General features: G+C 42.0%; 1 protein-coding gene across 1 annotated transcript in view; it reads right to left on the bottom strand.

Moving 5' to 3' along the window:
- The window catches only part of PDS5B (PDS5 cohesin associated factor B), a 191,594-nt gene that overhangs the window by 114,224 nt on the left and 58,759 nt on the right, over positions 1 to 18,611 (bottom strand). The window contains exons 4-6 of the mRNA XM_073613341.1: positions 10,828 to 10,914; positions 10,595 to 10,692; positions 7,976 to 8,102 (exon numbers count right to left, since the gene is read on the bottom strand). Of these exons, the coding sequence (XP_073469442.1) occupies positions 7,976 to 8,102; positions 10,595 to 10,692; positions 10,828 to 10,914 (312 nt within the window). The remainder of the gene's footprint in view (positions 1 to 7,975; positions 8,103 to 10,594; positions 10,693 to 10,827; positions 10,915 to 18,611) is intronic.

Raw genomic sequence — 18,611 nt, forward strand, 5'->3', positions numbered from 1 at the left:
AATATATGCCAGTCAGTACTGTTCAATCACTTATTAAGAAGTGGAAATTTAGGGGCTCTTTAAATACCAAAAAAAGATTGCAGTCACAACTGGCGGAAGAATTGCTCAGGATACAAAGAAAAGCCCACAGGTAACCGCAGGAGAAATGCAGGCTGCTCTCCAAAACGACGGTGTGTTTTTTAAAAGGAGCACAATTCAACGATACTTGACCAAAAAAAGAGCTGCATGGTTGAGCTGCCAGAAGGAAGGAAGCCTTTACTGTGCCAATGCCACAAAAAGCCAATGAGGCATGTCAAGGTTTTGTTGGGCATATTGTAGCCAGGCTTTTTTGTGGAACTTGTACAGTAAAGGCTTCTTTCTGGCAACTTGACTATGCAGCTCTCTCTTGTTCAAGTAACATCGTATTGTGCTCCTTAAAAACAACCACACCATCTTTTTCCAGAGCAGCCTGCATTTCTCCTGAGGTTACCTGTGGGTTTTTCTTTGTATCCCGAACAGTTCCTGTGGCTGAAATCTTTCTTGATCTACCTGACCTTGGCTTGGTATCAAGAGATCCCCAAATTTTCCACTTCTTAAGTGATTGAACAGTACTGACTGGCATATTCAAGGCTTTGGCTATCTTTTTTATATCCTTTTCCATCTTTGTAAAGTTTCATTACCTTGTTGCACAGGTCTTTTGACTGTCCTTTTCTACCTCCTTATGGCTCAGTGTCTAGCCTGCTTCGTGCATCCATGAAAGAGCTAACAAACTTATTGACTATTTATACAGACACTAATTGTGATTTAAAAAGCCGCAAATGTGGGAAATTAACCTTTAATAGACATTTTAACCCGTGTGTGCCACCTTCTGTGTCTGTACAAGGCCAAACATTCCAGGGTATGTAAGCTTTTTATCAGGGCCATTTGGGTAATTTTTGTTATTATGATTTAACCACTTACGGACAGCCTGCCATCATTATATGGCGGCATTTTGAAATAGAATATCGTTGTTGTGGCAGCAGCTAGCTGCCATAACCCCAGGATCCACCACTTTAGCGGGCGGTCTGCTTTGGGATAAAAGTGGTCTCGGCAGGGGATTCGCTGCGAGATTCCTTTTATTGGTGGCGGGAGGGGGGCCTCCCCCTTCCCGCCACGCTCCGGTGCCCTTCACCGCTTACCGGAGCCGCCGGCAGCGGCAATGGGATCCTGTCCCCTCTGCGGTATGGAGCTGAGTGAGGGGAAGATGGCCACCCACCCAGCTCCATACCATTGTAGGGCGGAAGCGACGTCAAAACGTCACTTCCCCCCATAGCTCTTAAAAGGGACATTTTTTTTTTAACTACTTTTTTTTTTTTTTTTTTTGCGTCTTAGTGTAAATATGAGATCTGAGGTCTATTTGACCCCAAATCTCATATTTAAGAGATCCTGTCATGCTTTTTTTTCTATTACAAGGGATGTTTGCATTCCTTGAAATAGGAATAACAGTGGCACAATTTTTTTTTTTTTTTTTTTTAAGAACAGTGTAAAAATAAAAAATAAATTATTTACGCTCCCCGTCCCGCCGAGTTCACGTACAGAAGTGAACGCATACGTGAGTAGCGTTCGCATATGAAAACATTGTGAGGTATCAATGTATCAACAGTGTAAAAATAAAAAATTATTTACGCTCCTCGTCCCACAGAGTTCGTGTACAGAAGCGAACGCATACATGAGTAGCGTCCGCATATGAAAACATTGTGAGGTATCACCGCGATCATTAGAGCTAGAGCAATAATTTTAGCCCTAGACCTTCTCTGTACCTCAAATCATGCAACCTGTAGAATTTTTTTAAACATCGCATATGGAGATTTTTAAGGATAAAAGTTTGTCGCCATTCCACGAGCGGGGGCAATTTTGAAGCGCAACATTCTGGGTATCAATTTACTCGGCGTAACATCATCTTTCACAATATAAAAAAAATTGGGCTCACTTTACTGTTGTCTTATTTTTTAATTCAAAAAAAGTGTATTTTTTCCCAAAAAAAGTGCGCTTGTAAGACCACTGCGCAAATACGGTAGGACAAAAAGTATTGCAACAACCGCCATTCATATTCTCTAGGGTGTTAGAAAAAATATATATAATGTTTGGGGGTTCCAAGTAATTTTCGAGCAAAAAAAAAAAAAAAAAAAAAAAAGATTTTAACTTAAAGGATCCAAAAAACTATGTGATAATAAATGGCTTCATGCGATTGCTATCCTTAAATAAAAGACAGATTTTTGGCATGATCAGTCATATTTTCAATATTAGCCACTTCAATACAGGGCATTTTCACCTCCTTCCTGCCCAGGCCAATTTTCATCGCTGTAACATTTTGAATGATAATTGCGTGGTCGTGCGACGTTGTACCCTAATTAAATTTTTATCATTTTTTTTCCCCACAAATAGAGCTTTCTTTTTGTGGTATTTGATCACCTCTTTTTGCGCTATGAATAAAAAAAGACTGACAATTTTGAAAAAAAAAAAAAAAAAAAAAAAAACACACAATATTTTTTACTTTTTGCTATAATAAATATCCCAATTTTTCTTTAACCACTTGCCGACCGCCGCACGCCAATGTACTTCCTAACTTTGCCGGCGGATATCGTTGTTATGGCAGCAGCTAGCTGCCATAACCCTGAAATCCCCATTTTCGTGTGGCGGTCTGCTACAAGGTTAAAGTGGTCTCTGCGGCGGATTCACCGCAAGATCACTTTTATCGGTGGCAGGAGAGGGCTCCCACCGCGATCCAGTGCCCTCCGCCGCTTACCGGAGTCATCTGTAGCGGCGGGGAAGCGATCGCGTCTGTCCCCTTGCTGTGCCTGGAGACGAGTGAGGGGAAGATGGTGCCCACTCGTCTCCATGACACTGCAGGGCGGAAGCGACGTCAAAACGTCACTTCCGCCCATACGTCTTAAAAGGCATATTTTCAATGTCATTTTTTAAATGACAATAATTCTAGCCCTAGACCTCCTCTGTAACGCAAAACATGCAACCTGTAGAATTTTTTAAACGTCGCCTATGGAGAAGTTTGATGCCATTCCACGAGCGGGCGCAATTTTGAAGTGTGACATGTTGGGTATCAATTTACTCGGTGTAACATAATCTTTCACAATATAAAAAAAAATTGGGCTAACTTTACTGTTGTCTTATTTTATTTAAAAAAAGTGAATTTTTTCCAAAAAAAAAAAGCATGCTTCGAAGGCCGCTGCGCAAATACGGTGTGAAAAAAAGGTATTGCAATGACCGCCATTTTATTCTCTAGGGTATTAGAAAAAAAACAATATATAATGTTTGGGGGGTTCTAAGTAATTTTCTAGCAAAAAAAACTGTTTTAAACCTGTAAACACCTAAATTCCAAAACGAGGCTGGTCCTTAAGTGGTTAAAGAAAAAAAATATTTTTTTTCCTCAGTTTAGGCCGATATAAATAAAATTAAAATATTTAAAAAGCAGCAAGAGAAGCAATAAGCGTATATTGATTGGATTGCACAAAAGTTATAGCACCTACAAAATAGGTTATTGATTTATGGCATTTTTATTATTTTTTTTTTTAACTAGTGGCGGCGATCTGCGATTTTTATCGGGAGTGCGACATTGCGGCGGACACTTTTGACACTATTTTGGGACCACTGACAATTATACAGCGATCAGTGCTATAAATTTACACAGATTACTGTGTAAATGTCACTGGCAGGGAAGGGGTTAACACTAGGGGGCGATTGAGGGGTTAACTGTTACCTGGGGAGTGATTCTAACTGTGGGGGAGGGGACTGACTAGGGAAGGAGACTGATCGTGTGTTCCTATATATTAGGAACACACGATTGGTCTCCTCTCCCCTGACAGGACATGGATCTGCGTTTACACACACAGATCCACGTTACTGCACTGTGGCGAGCAATCTCGGGTGCCCGGCGGACATCGCGACCGCCGGGCACGTGTATCAGCTCCCGAGTGACTGCACGCACGCACCCCCACAATGCCAGCAAACCAAGGACGTCATATTATGGCCGCCCAGAAGGACAGAGTGTTCCTGTGGCCGTCATATTATAATGACTGGGATGGGAAGTGGTTAATGCCAAAATTTCACGATTTCTGCCAGGGTATGCAAACTTTTGAGCACAATTGTATGTATACAATTCTGCACAGCCAGCCCTGTAGCAGTAAAACTACAGAAAAGTAGTAAACCATAAATCATATATAAATCAAAAAGTCGCGCTAAAAACTGAAGGTGACAACAAGCAAATGTCTAAAAAACCTCATAAGAATATGAGGGTGAATAGTAATCACTAAATAGATGAGTTTTATAGGAGTGCTGAGCAATGTAAATAGACACTTTAAAAATAAACCAAACTAAATGCTGTTAGTTAAGTGGGACACAGAAAACATTGACTATGTCCGTGTGAAAAGATCAATATTGCATGACCCAATCAATGACAGGTGAATATCTCAAACAAACTGTAGGAATAATATTGTGACAAGTCTGTGACTAAAAAACTAAACCGTGATGAATGAGGAAAAAAATATAAATGAATAAAGAAAAATACAATAAACCCAAAAAAAGTCCTTAGCTCAACAAAAACAGTAATAATAAAAGTCCATCCGTGCTAAATTAATATGCATAGAAAATGACTTGTCTCCAAGTGCTCTGTGAAATAATGTAAAAAATCTTGCTGTGGTGAAAAACTCTCTCCCACCAGCCTCCGCAAATAAGGAAATGTCACCATGCAAAAAACAAAGTGCATCAGACTTGCATCCTTCCTCTGTCTTCTCCCAGCAGATCTCACAGAAAAACTACAAGGCTCTTTCTTTAAAAACTTGGCACTTGTGCTTAGCCCCGCCCACGGTGGGCGGAGCTAAGCACAAGTGCCAAGTTTTTAAAGAAAGAGCCTTGTAGTTTTTCTGTGAGATCTGCTGGGAGAAGACAGAGGAAGGATGCAAGTCTGATGCACTTTGTTTTTTGCATGGTGACATTTCCTTATTTGCGGAGGCTGGTGGGAGAGAGTCCCTGGATCTGGACGCTGAGTGCCTGCTTTAAAGATCCCTGGCTGGGGTTGCAGCCATCCGCTCCCTGGGTCTCCTGTAATTAAGAGACCATTTCTATCTGGTAAGAGGCAGCAATTTTTTCCAAGAGGTGGAGGTCTGTCTACGCACTCTAATTTTTCACCACAGCAAGATTTTTTACATTATTTCACAGAGCACTTGGAGACAAGTCATTTTCTATGCATATTAATTTAGCATGGATGGACTTTTATTATTACTGTTTTTGTTGAGCTAAGGACTTTTTTTGGGTTTATTGTATTTTTCTTTATTCATTTATATTTTTTTCCTCATTCATCACGGTTTAGTTTTTTAGTCACAGACTTGTCACAATATTATTCCTACAGTTATTTGAGATATTCACCTGTCATTGATTGGGTCATGCAATATTGATCTTTTCACACGGACATAGTCAATGTTTTCTGTGTCCCACTTAACTAACAGCATTTAGTTTGGTTAATTTTTAAAGTGTCTATTTACATTGCTCAGCACTCCTATAAAACTCATCTATTTAGTGATTACTATTCACCCTCATATTCTTATGAGGTTAGACATTTGCTTGTTGTCACCTTCAGTTTTTAGCGCGACTTTTTGATTTATATATGATTTATGGTTTACTACTTTTTAGTCGCATCTTATATTTTTTAGTGTAAGCACAATTTTTGTTTTTACCTTTCTAGAGGTGATCAAATACCACCAAAAGAAAGCTCTATTTGTGGGGAAAAAAGGACTAGCCTCATTTTGGATTTTAGGTGTTTACATGTTTAAAACAGGTTTTTTTTGCTAGAAAATTACTTAGAACCCCCAAACATTATATATTGTTTTTTTTTCTAACACCCTAGAGAATAAAATGGTGGTCATTGCAATACTTTTTTTGCACCTTATTTGCGCAGCGGTCTGATAAGCGCACTTTTTTTGGAAAAAATACACTTTTTGAATAAAAAAAAAATATGACGACAACAGTAAAGTTAGCCCAATTTTTTTTTATATTGTGAAATATAATGTTACGCCGAGTAAATTGATACCCAACATGTCACGCTTCAAAACTGCGCCCGCTCGTGGAATGGCGTCAAACTTTTACCCTTAAAAATCTCCATAGGCGACGTTTAAAAAATTCTACAGGTTGCATGTTTTGCGCTACAGAGGAGGTCTAGGGCTAGAATTATTGCTTTCGCTCTACCGGTCGCGGCGATACCTCACATGTGTGGTTTGACCACCGTTTTCATATGCGGGCACTACTCGCGTATGTGTTCGCTTCTGCGCGCGAGCTCGTCGGGACAGGGCGCTTTAAAACATTTTTTTTTTCTTATATATTTTACTTTATTATAGTTTTGCACGGTTTTTAAAAAAAAAAAAAAAATTTGGATCACTTTTATTCCTATTACAAGGAATGTAAACATCCCTTGTAATAGAAAAAAGCATGACAGGTCCTTTTAAATATGAGATCTGGGGTCAAAAGGTCCTCAGATCTCATATTTGGACTAAAATGCAAAAAAAAAAAAAAGTTTGAAAAAAATGACATAAAAAAAAATATGCCTTTAAGACACATGGGCCGAGCTGACGTCATGACGTCGCTTCCGCCCTCCTATGATATGGAGACGGGTGGCGGCCATCTTAGTCTCATTCGTCTCCATACCTAAGCAGTGAGAGGTCCTGATCTCCTCCGCCGCTACCGACGGCTCCGTTAAGCGGCGGAGGGCGCGGGAGAGCGGCGGGAGGGGGGGTGGCACCTCTTCCGCCGTTGATAACGCCGCAGAGAACACCATTATCGTACACAGAACCGGCTCCTGTAAAGATGGATACCTCGGTTGTGGCAGCAGCTGCTGCCGTTACCGAGATATCCATCTTCAAAGTGCCGACTTATATGTACAGGAGCCGGTCGGTAAGTGGTTAAAGCGACGCAGTGCCGAATCGCAAAAAGTGCTCTCGTCTTTGGCTAACTAATGGTCTGCGGCTTAAGTGGTTAAAGAAAATAGATACTTACCCCTGCAGCATCAAAACCACAGCACTGGATTCCAAAACGTAACCACCATCATCATTTTATTTAAGGTTCTCATTCAGGGGTTTATAGAAGCTTTAAACCTACCACCTTAAGAGGTTTCAAGGAACTAAGAATTTATAAAGCTATAGAAATGACTTTAAGGCCTGGTTCACACCATTGTGGGTGGGGGAATCTCAGCGATTCTCCCACCTGCAATCAAAAGACGCTGCTGTTTAAAAAGGCACAGGGCTGCCATTAATTCCATGCATCTAAAAGCACGTGTTTGTCGGTGCGGGAACCACAGGGAAATTGCATAGTGCAAAAGCTGCATTTTTAAAATGCTGCAGGAAACTTTTTCCTGTGTGAAACGCAGGCACAGCAGCCCATTCAGAGGAATGCGCTGCCGTGCCCACGCATACCTGCAATAGTGTGAACCAGGCCTAACTGTGATGAATTATTACTGACCATACACACAAGGCAACACGTTTGAGAATTCAATCACTTTCAACCAGCTTTCAAACCCAAAGATTATCCAACAGATGAATGTAACCATGAACGGGTTACTGAAGCCAAGATCAAAAGATCAGTTCAGTTGTTTCTGAGATAAAATGCTGGTATTTACTGCCGATCAACATTTTCTATAACTGGATCCAATACAAGCTATATTTACTGGAATCAAACTGCAAAACAAATGATGGCCCATTTCACTGGCCCTATGTGTATAACTACATTACATCAGACTGAAGTAAATATACTCTATAGTCTATACTAAAATGTACATTTTTTTAAAGGTAAACAAATATGCATGCAGGTGCTTTAGTAACGTGTTACATTCTGAATATGGGTGTAACTTGTTACTAAAAGGTGAACGTCTTCTTTAATTATTAAAATTTGACAAATTGTGACATTTACAGCAATAAACTACTTTTTTGGGGGAGGAAAAAAAAACAAAAACAAGTACCTTATGTGCAGGAACCAAGTTTACAAGAACCGTGTCTAGCAATTCCTGAGAAACTGTATCTCCTTCAGAAATGATTGAGCTCATCAGGTCAACCATATGCATGTGAACTTTTTGATTATGACCATTGCTAAACAGAATGAAAATTAAACAATGATTACTCCACTCAGTAAAGAAATTACCATACAACCAAAACTATGTCATCAGAGTACCATCAAGGTGACCTGATTGATCCCACCCCCTCTCTCCAGAGATGCATACTTGCCTGCATCTACAGCCTCAGAGGATTGTTTACATCACCACACCACAAGTCCTATGTGCCTTGGCCACACCTGCACAGTGAAGCCCAATAGATGTCTATGGGGCTTGTCTCCCAGTGTTTCCTGACCAAAGCCGGAGGTAGACTGGCCCCGTAGACGTCTATGGGGCTCTGCTGCGCAGGGAAGGTCAGAACACAGGGGACTTGCAGCGTTGGATGTAAACAATCCCCGGAGGCAGTGGCTGTTGGATCAAGGTTGGAGGTGTGGGTGTAAGTCAGGTCACCTTAAGACCCCTTTCACACTGGAGCGGTTTTCAGGCGGTATTGCGCTAAAAATACCGCCTGAAACCCGCCCCTAAACAGCCTCCGCTGTTTGTTCAGTGTGAAAGCCCGAGGCCTTTCACACTGAAGCGGTGCGCAGGCAGGGCGGTGAAAAAAGTCCTGCAAACCGCTTTTTTGGAGCGGGGAAGGAGCGGTGTATTCACCGCTCCTGCCCATTGAAATCAATGGGACAGCGCGGCTATACCGCGGCAATACCGCGGCTATAGCCGCGCTGTACGAGGGATTTTAACCCTTTTTCGGCCGCCAGCGGGGGGTAAAACCGCACCGATAGCGGCCGAATACCGCTGCAAGAACGACGGTACAGCAGCGCTAAAAATAGCGCTGTTGTACCGCCGATGCCCCCACCGCCCCAGTGTGAAAGGGGCCTAACGCATCAAACAGGATAGGTGCACTTCCTCTATCCTTTAAGAAAAATAACATGTTAACAATACTTAAAATGTCACTAAACCCACATCATATTGTGTATTACCTGCTGCTCATGCTCACTCAGTCACTATGAGATTTGTTTTCTGTATTCTGCAAAAAACCTGGCTGATCCTGCTGTTCATGTCCCCATTTCAGCTATGGATTTTGCAAAGCAGTGTTGGCAGCTCTGCACATGCTCAGTTTTCAGTGAGTTTCTATGCTGAACATTTCCTCCCTATCACATCTGAGCAGCCCATGTGACTACAGAGTTACACATGTGGGCGTATACACTCTGGTAAATGACAGCCCTCTCCCTCCTCCATGTCCACTAACCAGCTAAATACAATGGGGGCAAAATATTACATGGAAGCTCCACCTCCCTCTTATTCTAAGGCACAGGTTGGACAGGCATGACACAGCCCATGACTGGCAAAAACCTGTCCACACCATGATATTGCCAAAAAATAAAAGATTTAATTTTAAATACATATTTGTATGGCAATTTAAAACAGTTTGATATTCATTTTTACTCTGTATTCCATAGGCTATTTTTTTTCTTTCCATTTTGAACATGTGACCAGCAGCAGAGGACTAGAAGCTCCTCCTGCTTATGTTTCCCTGCAGACAGGCTGGGAGAGAGTTGGGTCATGTGACAGCTGTATATCGATTAGGGAAAAGGTACATTTTTTAATTAAATAATTACAGTGCCATCATCCACATACAGAAATAAAATGGAAGATGTAAATTAAAAAGTGTGTGTTTAGTATCACTTTAATTAAACACATCTTCCAATACAAATCATTCATGCTTTTGTTATTTCTGCACACTTCAGAATCTGCAGGCAACATTAACATAACGTCTCCTTAGCAGAAGAACCCACTTCCACAAACACTTCCAGCTGAAAACTTAGGAGACTCAGTTACTACATATAAAGTGTTAAATGCAAACCCATTAAAGGACAGCATCCATTGCCCAAAATGCTGTACTTGGCGTGGATTGAAGGATGACAGCAATATAATTTGAGTCAGGTAAAGGTTTTAGGTTTGTATGTGAAAGCAGTCAGATTAATGTACCGGTAAATATTTAAAAAAATTACTTTTTAAATGTATTCTATCTAGAGCTCTGTAATATATATTGCATGTATAGTATTATTTGCTCATTACTTGTGCAGGCTCTGCTTCCTGCTTAGCAGTGCTGAAAAATCAATCCATTTTACTTCTCCTTTCTCTCATTTTAAAGGCTTTGGGCCAGATCTGACTTGAATAAGAGATTCACTCTTCACACGTGTAAATTAGAGGGTAGTAGTTGTTGCCTGCCCATTTTATAACAGGGATAAGTTTTTTTGTCTATTTGTTGAATTATATGTACTTATTTGTTTCAACCCTACTATGTAAAACACCTGCCCCACCACACAAAAAATAAAATATAAAACAGGCCGGCTGACTGGGTGTTATATCTGTTAAGTTGTATACTGACCGTTTTTCAATCATAAAGGCACAAACAAAACAAAAAAAAAAAAAGTAAATATTCTACTAGCTTTTATACACATATTAAACATATTTCCTATATATTACAATTATATATGCAATGCACAACTGTCTGATGCCTTTACCTACTTGATAACTGAAAACAGAGTCCTATACAGCTGTGTGAAAATTTCATTGCAATCCTCCAACTCGAAACATATATTGTAAGACTTCACCCAGGCAATATTCTGTGCAAGAACAGAAAAAAGTACAAAGACAATTAAGAAATAAACAAATTTTGCATATATATATATATATATATATATATATATATATATATATATATATATATTCCAGTAATGTCCCAAAGATGATGTACTCACCTCAAGTAAATAAAAATATCTATTAAACTGTGGGCTTTTTGTATCTTCCAGTCCCTTAAGTTGTCTTGTTATGAACATAAATATATCCTGTTGAAAGAAAATATTTTCACATTTTAATTTATCAGCTCCAGTTATAAAAACCAAACTGTTCATGCATAGAGATGCCACTTTTCCGTAAAATGAACGTGGCAAGTCTTAAAATGTTTCTTAGATAACAGTGCTGGGGGTGGAGGAACTTGACTGTCCTGACCTCAACCCAATAGAACACCTTTGGGATGAATTATAGCGGAGACTGCAAGTCAGGCCTTTTTGTCCAACATCAGTGCCTGACCTCACAAATGTGCTTCTGGAAGAATGGTCAAACATTCCCATGGACACACTCCTAAACCTTGTGGAAGATTTGAAGTTGTTATAGCTGCAAAGGGTGGGCCAAATCAATATTGAACCCTATGGACTAAGACGGATGCCATTAAAAGGTCATGAGTGTGCAAAGGCAGGCGTCCCAATACTTTTGATAACAGTATGTATTAAACATTCATATCAGTCCCTGCCCTCAAGGAGCTTACAATTTAAAGGTCCCTAGCTCACATTCACACACTTACAGTACATACTAGGGCCAATTTAGACAGGAGCCAATTAACCTAGTCTTTTGAGTGTGTGAGGAGTGTGTGAGGAAACCGGAGTACTCGAAGGCATCCCATGCAGGCACAGTGAGAACATGCAAACTCCAGGAAGATATTGCTGTGGTTAGCATTTGAACCGACAACCCCAGTGCTGTTAGGTGGAAGTGCTAACCACTTCACAGAAATCAAGACACTAATCATACTATTTTTGGCATAGGAAAGAATATGCCAGTTATAAGCATGGTCTTTTTGTTTAACCCATTCGTGCTGACAGTACACATATATGCGGCCCCGCTGGACTGAGCTTTTTTCCGTGGAGTCGCATATATATATATATGTGTAGGTCTGTCTTTGTGCTGGGAGGGAAGCAGCTCAGCGCACTCCCAGCACAGAGATTGGGGTCTCACTGGGAGCCCCAGGGTCCCATACTAAAGATTGGGATCTGGAACTCCTGGTTCACTTGATCGCAGTGACAGCTTCTAAATGGCCATCAGTGATCAGTCACTGTGAAACTCGCCCCTGTGTTTCTCTCTCTGTGAATGGAGTGGAAAGATGTGTTAGAATGGCCTAAAGTCCAGACCTAAATCCAATTGAGAATCTGTGTTAAGACTTGAAAATTGTGAAGAATGGGCAAAAATGTCACTCTCTAGATGTGCAAAGCTGATAGAGACATCCCCAAAAAGACTTGCAGCTGTAATTGCATCAAAAGGTGGTTTTACAACAGTATTAACTCAGGGGGGCTGAATACAAATGCACGCCACACTTTTCAGATGTTTGTAAAAAAAAATTCAAAACCATTGATCATTTTCCTTCCACTTCACCACTATCTGTCACTTCGTGTTGGTCAATCACATAAATATCTCAATACATCTCAATAAATAACTTTTACGTTTTTGGTTGTAACATGACAAAACATGGAAAATGTCTAAGGGGTGAATTGGGAGCTCCGCAGCTCTCTAGCCGAGTGACAGCCTCCACGTCAGCTACCGAGAGCAGGCCCTGTCCCTCACCACACACCCGCACTCCGGACACATCAGTGCCTCCTCTCGCATGTCAGGCGAGCAGCATAAGAGAGGTGCGTCAGGCAGCTAAGCTTCGGAGAGCAGGCCCAGGGAAAATCCAAGATGGCGGCTGCAACTCCTTTACGAGGAGACTCGAAAGACACAGAATCCATTGCAGATCCTCCCCCAGCACCTCAGGTCACTTATGGTATTCCTTCAATGCCAGCAAGTACTCTTATCCTCCCTGCATCATTCCTGGGCAGAACTTTTGATGAGCTGCTGGGTACATCAATGATTAATAGCCCTATAGGAATCACTGTAATGCAACAGGCTTCTCCCCTCACCCCGGGCCATCCCCCAGACATCACTCAGATCCTCTCTAAATTCTCTGTAATGCTGGCTAACGGTTTAGCAAACTGCAGCACAAATAACTAACCAACTCTATTAAAATGGATCTGCAGAGTCTGGGCACACGCATAGAAGGCATTGAACAAACTGTAGACCAAACAGTTCTGCGGACTAATCAAAACACTATATATTCAAACACTACAGGAACAACTGGACACAGTCATGTCAAAAATTGATAACCTCGAAAACAGAAGCAGATGCTATACATTTGGTATCAGGGGTTTTCCTGAAACGATTGTGGATGTCCAAGGGTCGGTTAAGAACTTTATTAAAGGATTTCATCCCAGAGCACAGACTGGAGCTGGATAGAGCTCATAGAACTCTTCAACCCTCTTGCCAAGATGGTCTTCCCAGAGACATTGTGGTTAAACCACACTTCTATGCTGTGAGGGAGGAGGTTCTGAGGAAGGCCCAGGATTCCAAAAATCTCAATATACAGGGGAACCCGGTCCAAACATTTGTGGACTTGTCTCCCACAACCATGCAACACCAGAGGTCCTTTAAGTCCCTCTTGGCGGCGTTATCCCAAAAATCTGTGAAATACTGGTGGTCTTTCCCATTCCGTCTACAGTTTAAATTTCGGAAAAACATACAGCTTTGCTTCTTTCCAATAAGGTGAACGCCTATTGTTACAACTGGGCATCATCTTTTGCTAATCGCCAAAGCTCTTCCAAGCGACAACCCCTGTCTGGCATAAGCATAAACAAGGAAGACATTGCATCCCCAACCCCCCTGAAGGTGCAATCTGCCTCTGGATTTTCATCTGAACCTCGTCAGTCCACTATTGGTTGGAAGAACTCCTTCCCAGGTTACAGGTTTATGTCTGTTGCCCCACTGTTTACTAATTTGGGGGCAACCTTATTTCAATTGTTATTTTTTTTCCCTCCCCTATGTTCAGACTTGAAGTCACTTTGATCCACAGTTAATATAGTGCAATTCTTACATAGTTACATAGTTACATAGTAGGTGAGGTTGAAAAAAGACACAAGTCCATCAAGTCCAACCTATGTGTGTGATTATGTGTCAGTATTACATTACATATCCCTGTATATTGTGGTCATTCAGGTGATTATCTAATAGTTTCTTGAAGCTATCAATGCTCCCCGCTGAGACCACCGCCTGTGGAAGGGAATTCCACATCCTTGCTGCTCTTACAGTAAAGAACCCTCTACGTAGTTTAAGGTTAAACCTCTTTTCTTCTAATTGTAATGAGTGGCCACAAGTCTTATTAAACTCTCTTCTGCGAAAAAGTTTTATCCCTATTGTGGGGTCACCAGTACAGTATTTGTAAACTGAAATCATATCCCCTCTCAAGCGTCTCTTCTCCAGAGAGAATAAGTTCAGTGCTCGCAACCTTTCCTCATAACTAAGATCCTCCAGACCCTTTATTAGCTTTGTTGCCCTTCTTTGTACTCGCTCCATTTCCAGTACGTCCCTCCTGAGGACTGGTGCCCAGAACTGGACAGCATACTCCAGGTGCGGGCGGACCAGAGTCTTGTAGAGCGGGAGAATTATCGTTTTATCTCTGCAGTTGATCCCCCTTTTAATGCATGCCAATATTCTGTTTGCTTTATTAGCAGCAGCTTGGCATTGCATGCCATTGCTGAGCCTATCATCCACTAGGACCCCCAGGTCCTTTTCCATCCTAGATTCCCCCAGAGGTTCTCCCCCCAGTGTATAGATTGCATTCATATTTTTGCCACCCAAATGCATTATTTTACATTTTTCTACATTGAACCTCATTTGCCATGTAGTCGCCCACCCCATTAATTTGTTCAGGTCTTTTTGCAAGATTTCCACATCCTGCGGAGACGTTATTGCCCTGCTTAGCTTAGTATCGTCTGCAAATACAGAGATTGAACTGTTTATCCCATCCTCCAGGTCGTTTATGAACAAATTAAATAGGATTGGTCCCAGCACAGAACCCTGGGGAACCCCACTACCCACCCCTGACCATTCTGAGTACTCCCCATTTATCACCACCCTCTGAACACGCCCTTGTAGCCAGATTTCAATCCATGTACTCACCCTATGGTCCATGCCAACGCACCTTATTTTGTACAGTAAACGTTTATGGGGAACTGTGTCAAATGCTTTTGAAAAATCCAGATACACCACGTCTACGGGCCTTCCTTTATCTAGATGGCAACTCACCTCCTCATAGAAGGTTAATAGATTGGTTTGGCGATTCTTCATGAATCCATGCTGATTACTGCTAATGATATCATTCTTATTACTAAAATCTTGTATATAGTCCCTTATCATCCCCTCCAAGAGTTTACATACTATTGATGTTAGGCTAACTGGTCTGTAATTCCCAGGGATGTTTTTTTGGGCCCTTTTTAAATATTGGTGCTACATTGGCTTTTCTCCAATCAGCTGGTACCATTCCAGTCAATAGACTGTCTGTAAAAATTAGGAACAACGGTCCAGCAATCACCTGACTGAGTTCCCTAAGTACCCCCGGATGCAAGCCATCTGGTCCCGGTGATTTATTAATGTTAAGTTTCTCAAGTCTAATTTTAATTCCGTCCTCTGTTAACCATGTAGGTGCTTCCTGTGTTGTGTCATGAGGATAAACACTGCAGTTTTGGTTACTGAAGCCCCCCGATTCACTCGTGAAGACTGAGGAGAAGAATAAATTCAATACCTTTGCCATCTCCCCATCCTTTGTAACCAGATGTCCTTCCTCATTCTTTATGGGGCCAATATGGTCTGTCCTCCCTTTTTTACTGTTTACATACTTAAAGAATTTCTTGGGATTTTTTTTGCTCTCCTCCGCTATGTCTTTCATGTTCTATCTTAGCCATCCTAATTGCACCCTTACATTTCTTATTGCATTCTTTATAAATTCTGAATGCTGTGGATGATCCCTCAACCTTGTATTTTTTGAAGGCCTTCTCCTTTGCTTTTATATGCATTTTTACATTGGAGTTAAGCCATCCAGGATGTTTGTTCGCTCTTTTAAATTTATTACCCAATGGGATACATTGGCTAATGCCCTTATTTAATATGCTCTTAAAGCAAACCCATCTCTCCTCTGTATTCTTTGTTCCTAATATTTTATCCCAATTTATGCCTTTTAGCAAGGTTTGTAGTTTAGGGAAGTTGGCTCTTTTGAAATTCAGTGTCTTTGTGTTCCCTTCATGTCTCCTATTTGTGTGATTTATACTGAAACTAATTGACCTGTGATCGCTGTTACCTAAATTTCCCCGTATTTCCACATCTGTTATCAGGTCTGTATTGTTGGTAATCAGTAGATCTAGTAATGTTTTATTTCTAGTTGGTGCGTCTACCATCTGACCCATAAAATTGTCCTGCAAGATACTAAGGAACTGGCGAGCCTTTAATGAATGCGCGGTTCCCTCCGCCCAGTCTATGTCTGGATAATTAAAATCCCCCATTATGATAACACTTCCCATCCTTGCTGCTAATCCAATTTGTGATAGGAGATCCGTCTCCACTTCCTCCCTCAGGTTAGGGGGCCTATAGCATACTCCCAGTATTATTTTCCCCTTAGCTTCATCCCTTTGGAGCTCTACCCATAAAGATTCCACCTCCTCCCTAGCCCCCTCAGTGATGTCATCCCTCACATTCACTTGTACATTATTCTTGATATATAGGCATACCCCTCCCCCTTTTTTTACCCTCTCTGTCCTTGCGGTATAGGGTATACCCTTGAATGTTTGCCAGCCAATCATGAGAGCTGTTGAACCAGGTCTCTGAAATTCCCACAAAATCCAAATCCTCCTTGTACAACAGTATCTCTAGTTCACCCATCTTGTCCGCCAGGCTCCTGGCATTGGTGAACATGCCACATAGTTTAGACCGGTCGCATATTGTCCTCGTATTGGGTGTTTCAAGATTGCAACTTGGACTTGCTACTATACTCACCTTGTGTTTTTGTGCTTTGGTTAACCTACCACTAATGCCCCCAATACTACCCTCTGGAATATCTTCCGCGCTGGCTATCACTGTCTCTGGACCCTCCCCCCCATCGCCTAGTTTAAAAACCCCTCTAACTTTTTGGCCATCTTCATTCCCAGCAGATCTGCACCCTCCTCATTTAGGTGCAGTCCGTCCCTTCTATAGTACCGGTTACCGACTGAGAAGTCGGCCCAGTCCTCCAGGAACCCAAACCCCTCCTTACTACACCAGCTCTTCAGCCACTTGTTTACTTCCCTAATCTCCCTCTGCCTCTCTGGTGTGGCTCGATGTACCGGTAGTATTCCTGAGAACACTACCTTGGAGGTCCTTTTCCTCAATTTAGCTCCTAAGTCCCTAAAATCGTTCTTTAGGACACTCCATCTGCCTCTGACTTTGTCATTGGTGCCAACGTGCACCATGACAGCCGGGTCTTCCCCAGCCCCTCCCAGTAATCTGTCCACAAGATCCGTGATGTGCCGAACCCAAGCGCCCGGTAGACAACATACTGTTCGGCGCTTCAAGTCTTGGTTACAGATTGCCCTCTCTGTCCTTCTAAGAATTGAGTCCCCTACCACCAGAATCTGTCTTTCCTTTCCCTTTGCTGCCCCCCCACTCTCACTGGAGGAGTTCTTCCCCTGGCAGCTAGGAGAGTCCCTCATCTCCAGCAGTGCTGGTCCCTGACTGGTTTCACCAATGTCACTCAATGGAGCGTACTTATTGGGATGCTCCAGTCCTGGATCGGCCTCCCTGGCACTTCCCCCTCTACCCCTCCTGACTGTCACCCATCTACTCTTTGCTAGTGCCTGCACCTCTTTGTCTCCACCCGCCTCTGTGCTGGCCCCTGCCGGCACCTGCCGTGTACGTTCCTGGCTCACCTTTAGTATGGAGGGACTTCTCAGTGCTGACAGTTGCTTCCCCAGATTCAGAACCTGGGCTTCCAGGGAAACAATGTGCTTACATTTTGCACAGCAGTATTCGCCCTCGATCGGATGATCAAGGAACGCATACATGCGGCAAGATGTACAAAGAGTCGCCTCTCCACACCCACCGGGCATCGTACCTATTAAATTTGGTGAGGATTTGGGGATTTTACCCTGTCCAAATTACCTAACAACTAGCTTCCTGGCACTAATACTCAAGACAATACACAGGTACACGACAATACACAGGTACACAATACACAAGTACTAACGATCCACACACACTACTCAGACAACACTCTGATACTCACACTACACAGGTACTATGACCCCTGTTATAACCTCCTGTTTTAAACTCTTGTTTTTAACTCCCACTTAATCCAGCTCCACTTACACCAAGCTCCACAGCTTCAAACTGAGCACACTCAGACTGAGTCCTACAACAAGTTAAATAGGCACCTGTGAGCAATTAACCACACCCCTTAATTGATAGACTGATGAAACAAGAAAAAAAAAAAAAAAAAAGCTATTTAAAAAGTGACAGCAAAAGGCAAATTAAAAACTAAAAGGAAAAGTCCCCAAAATGCAACCCAGCAACACACACCAACAGACAGCAACACACACCAACAGACAGCAAGACTTGTATACTCTAACACTTGTTACCTTGCTCCCCTTTCCAGGTTTTGGGCTAACAGCTAGGATCTCTTTGGGGAAAAAAAAAAAAAAAAAAAAGACCTTTGAAAAAGTCACGTGTCTAGTGATGAAACCGGTCGGGAGGAGCCAGTGACGAGCAGTGCTGTGTGTACACTGTTGGCGTGTGAGGAGATCCCAGCTGTTAGCTGTTAGCTGTATGCAACTGACCTTACCATATGCGATTTATTCTGCTGAAAAGTGTGAGCGAATTT

The sequence above is a fragment of the Aquarana catesbeiana genome, linkage group LG02, assembly GCF_042186555.1.
Source record: "Aquarana catesbeiana isolate 2022-GZ linkage group LG02, ASM4218655v1, whole genome shotgun sequence".
Classification (NCBI taxonomy): domain Eukaryota; kingdom Metazoa; phylum Chordata; class Amphibia; order Anura; family Ranidae; genus Aquarana; species Aquarana catesbeiana.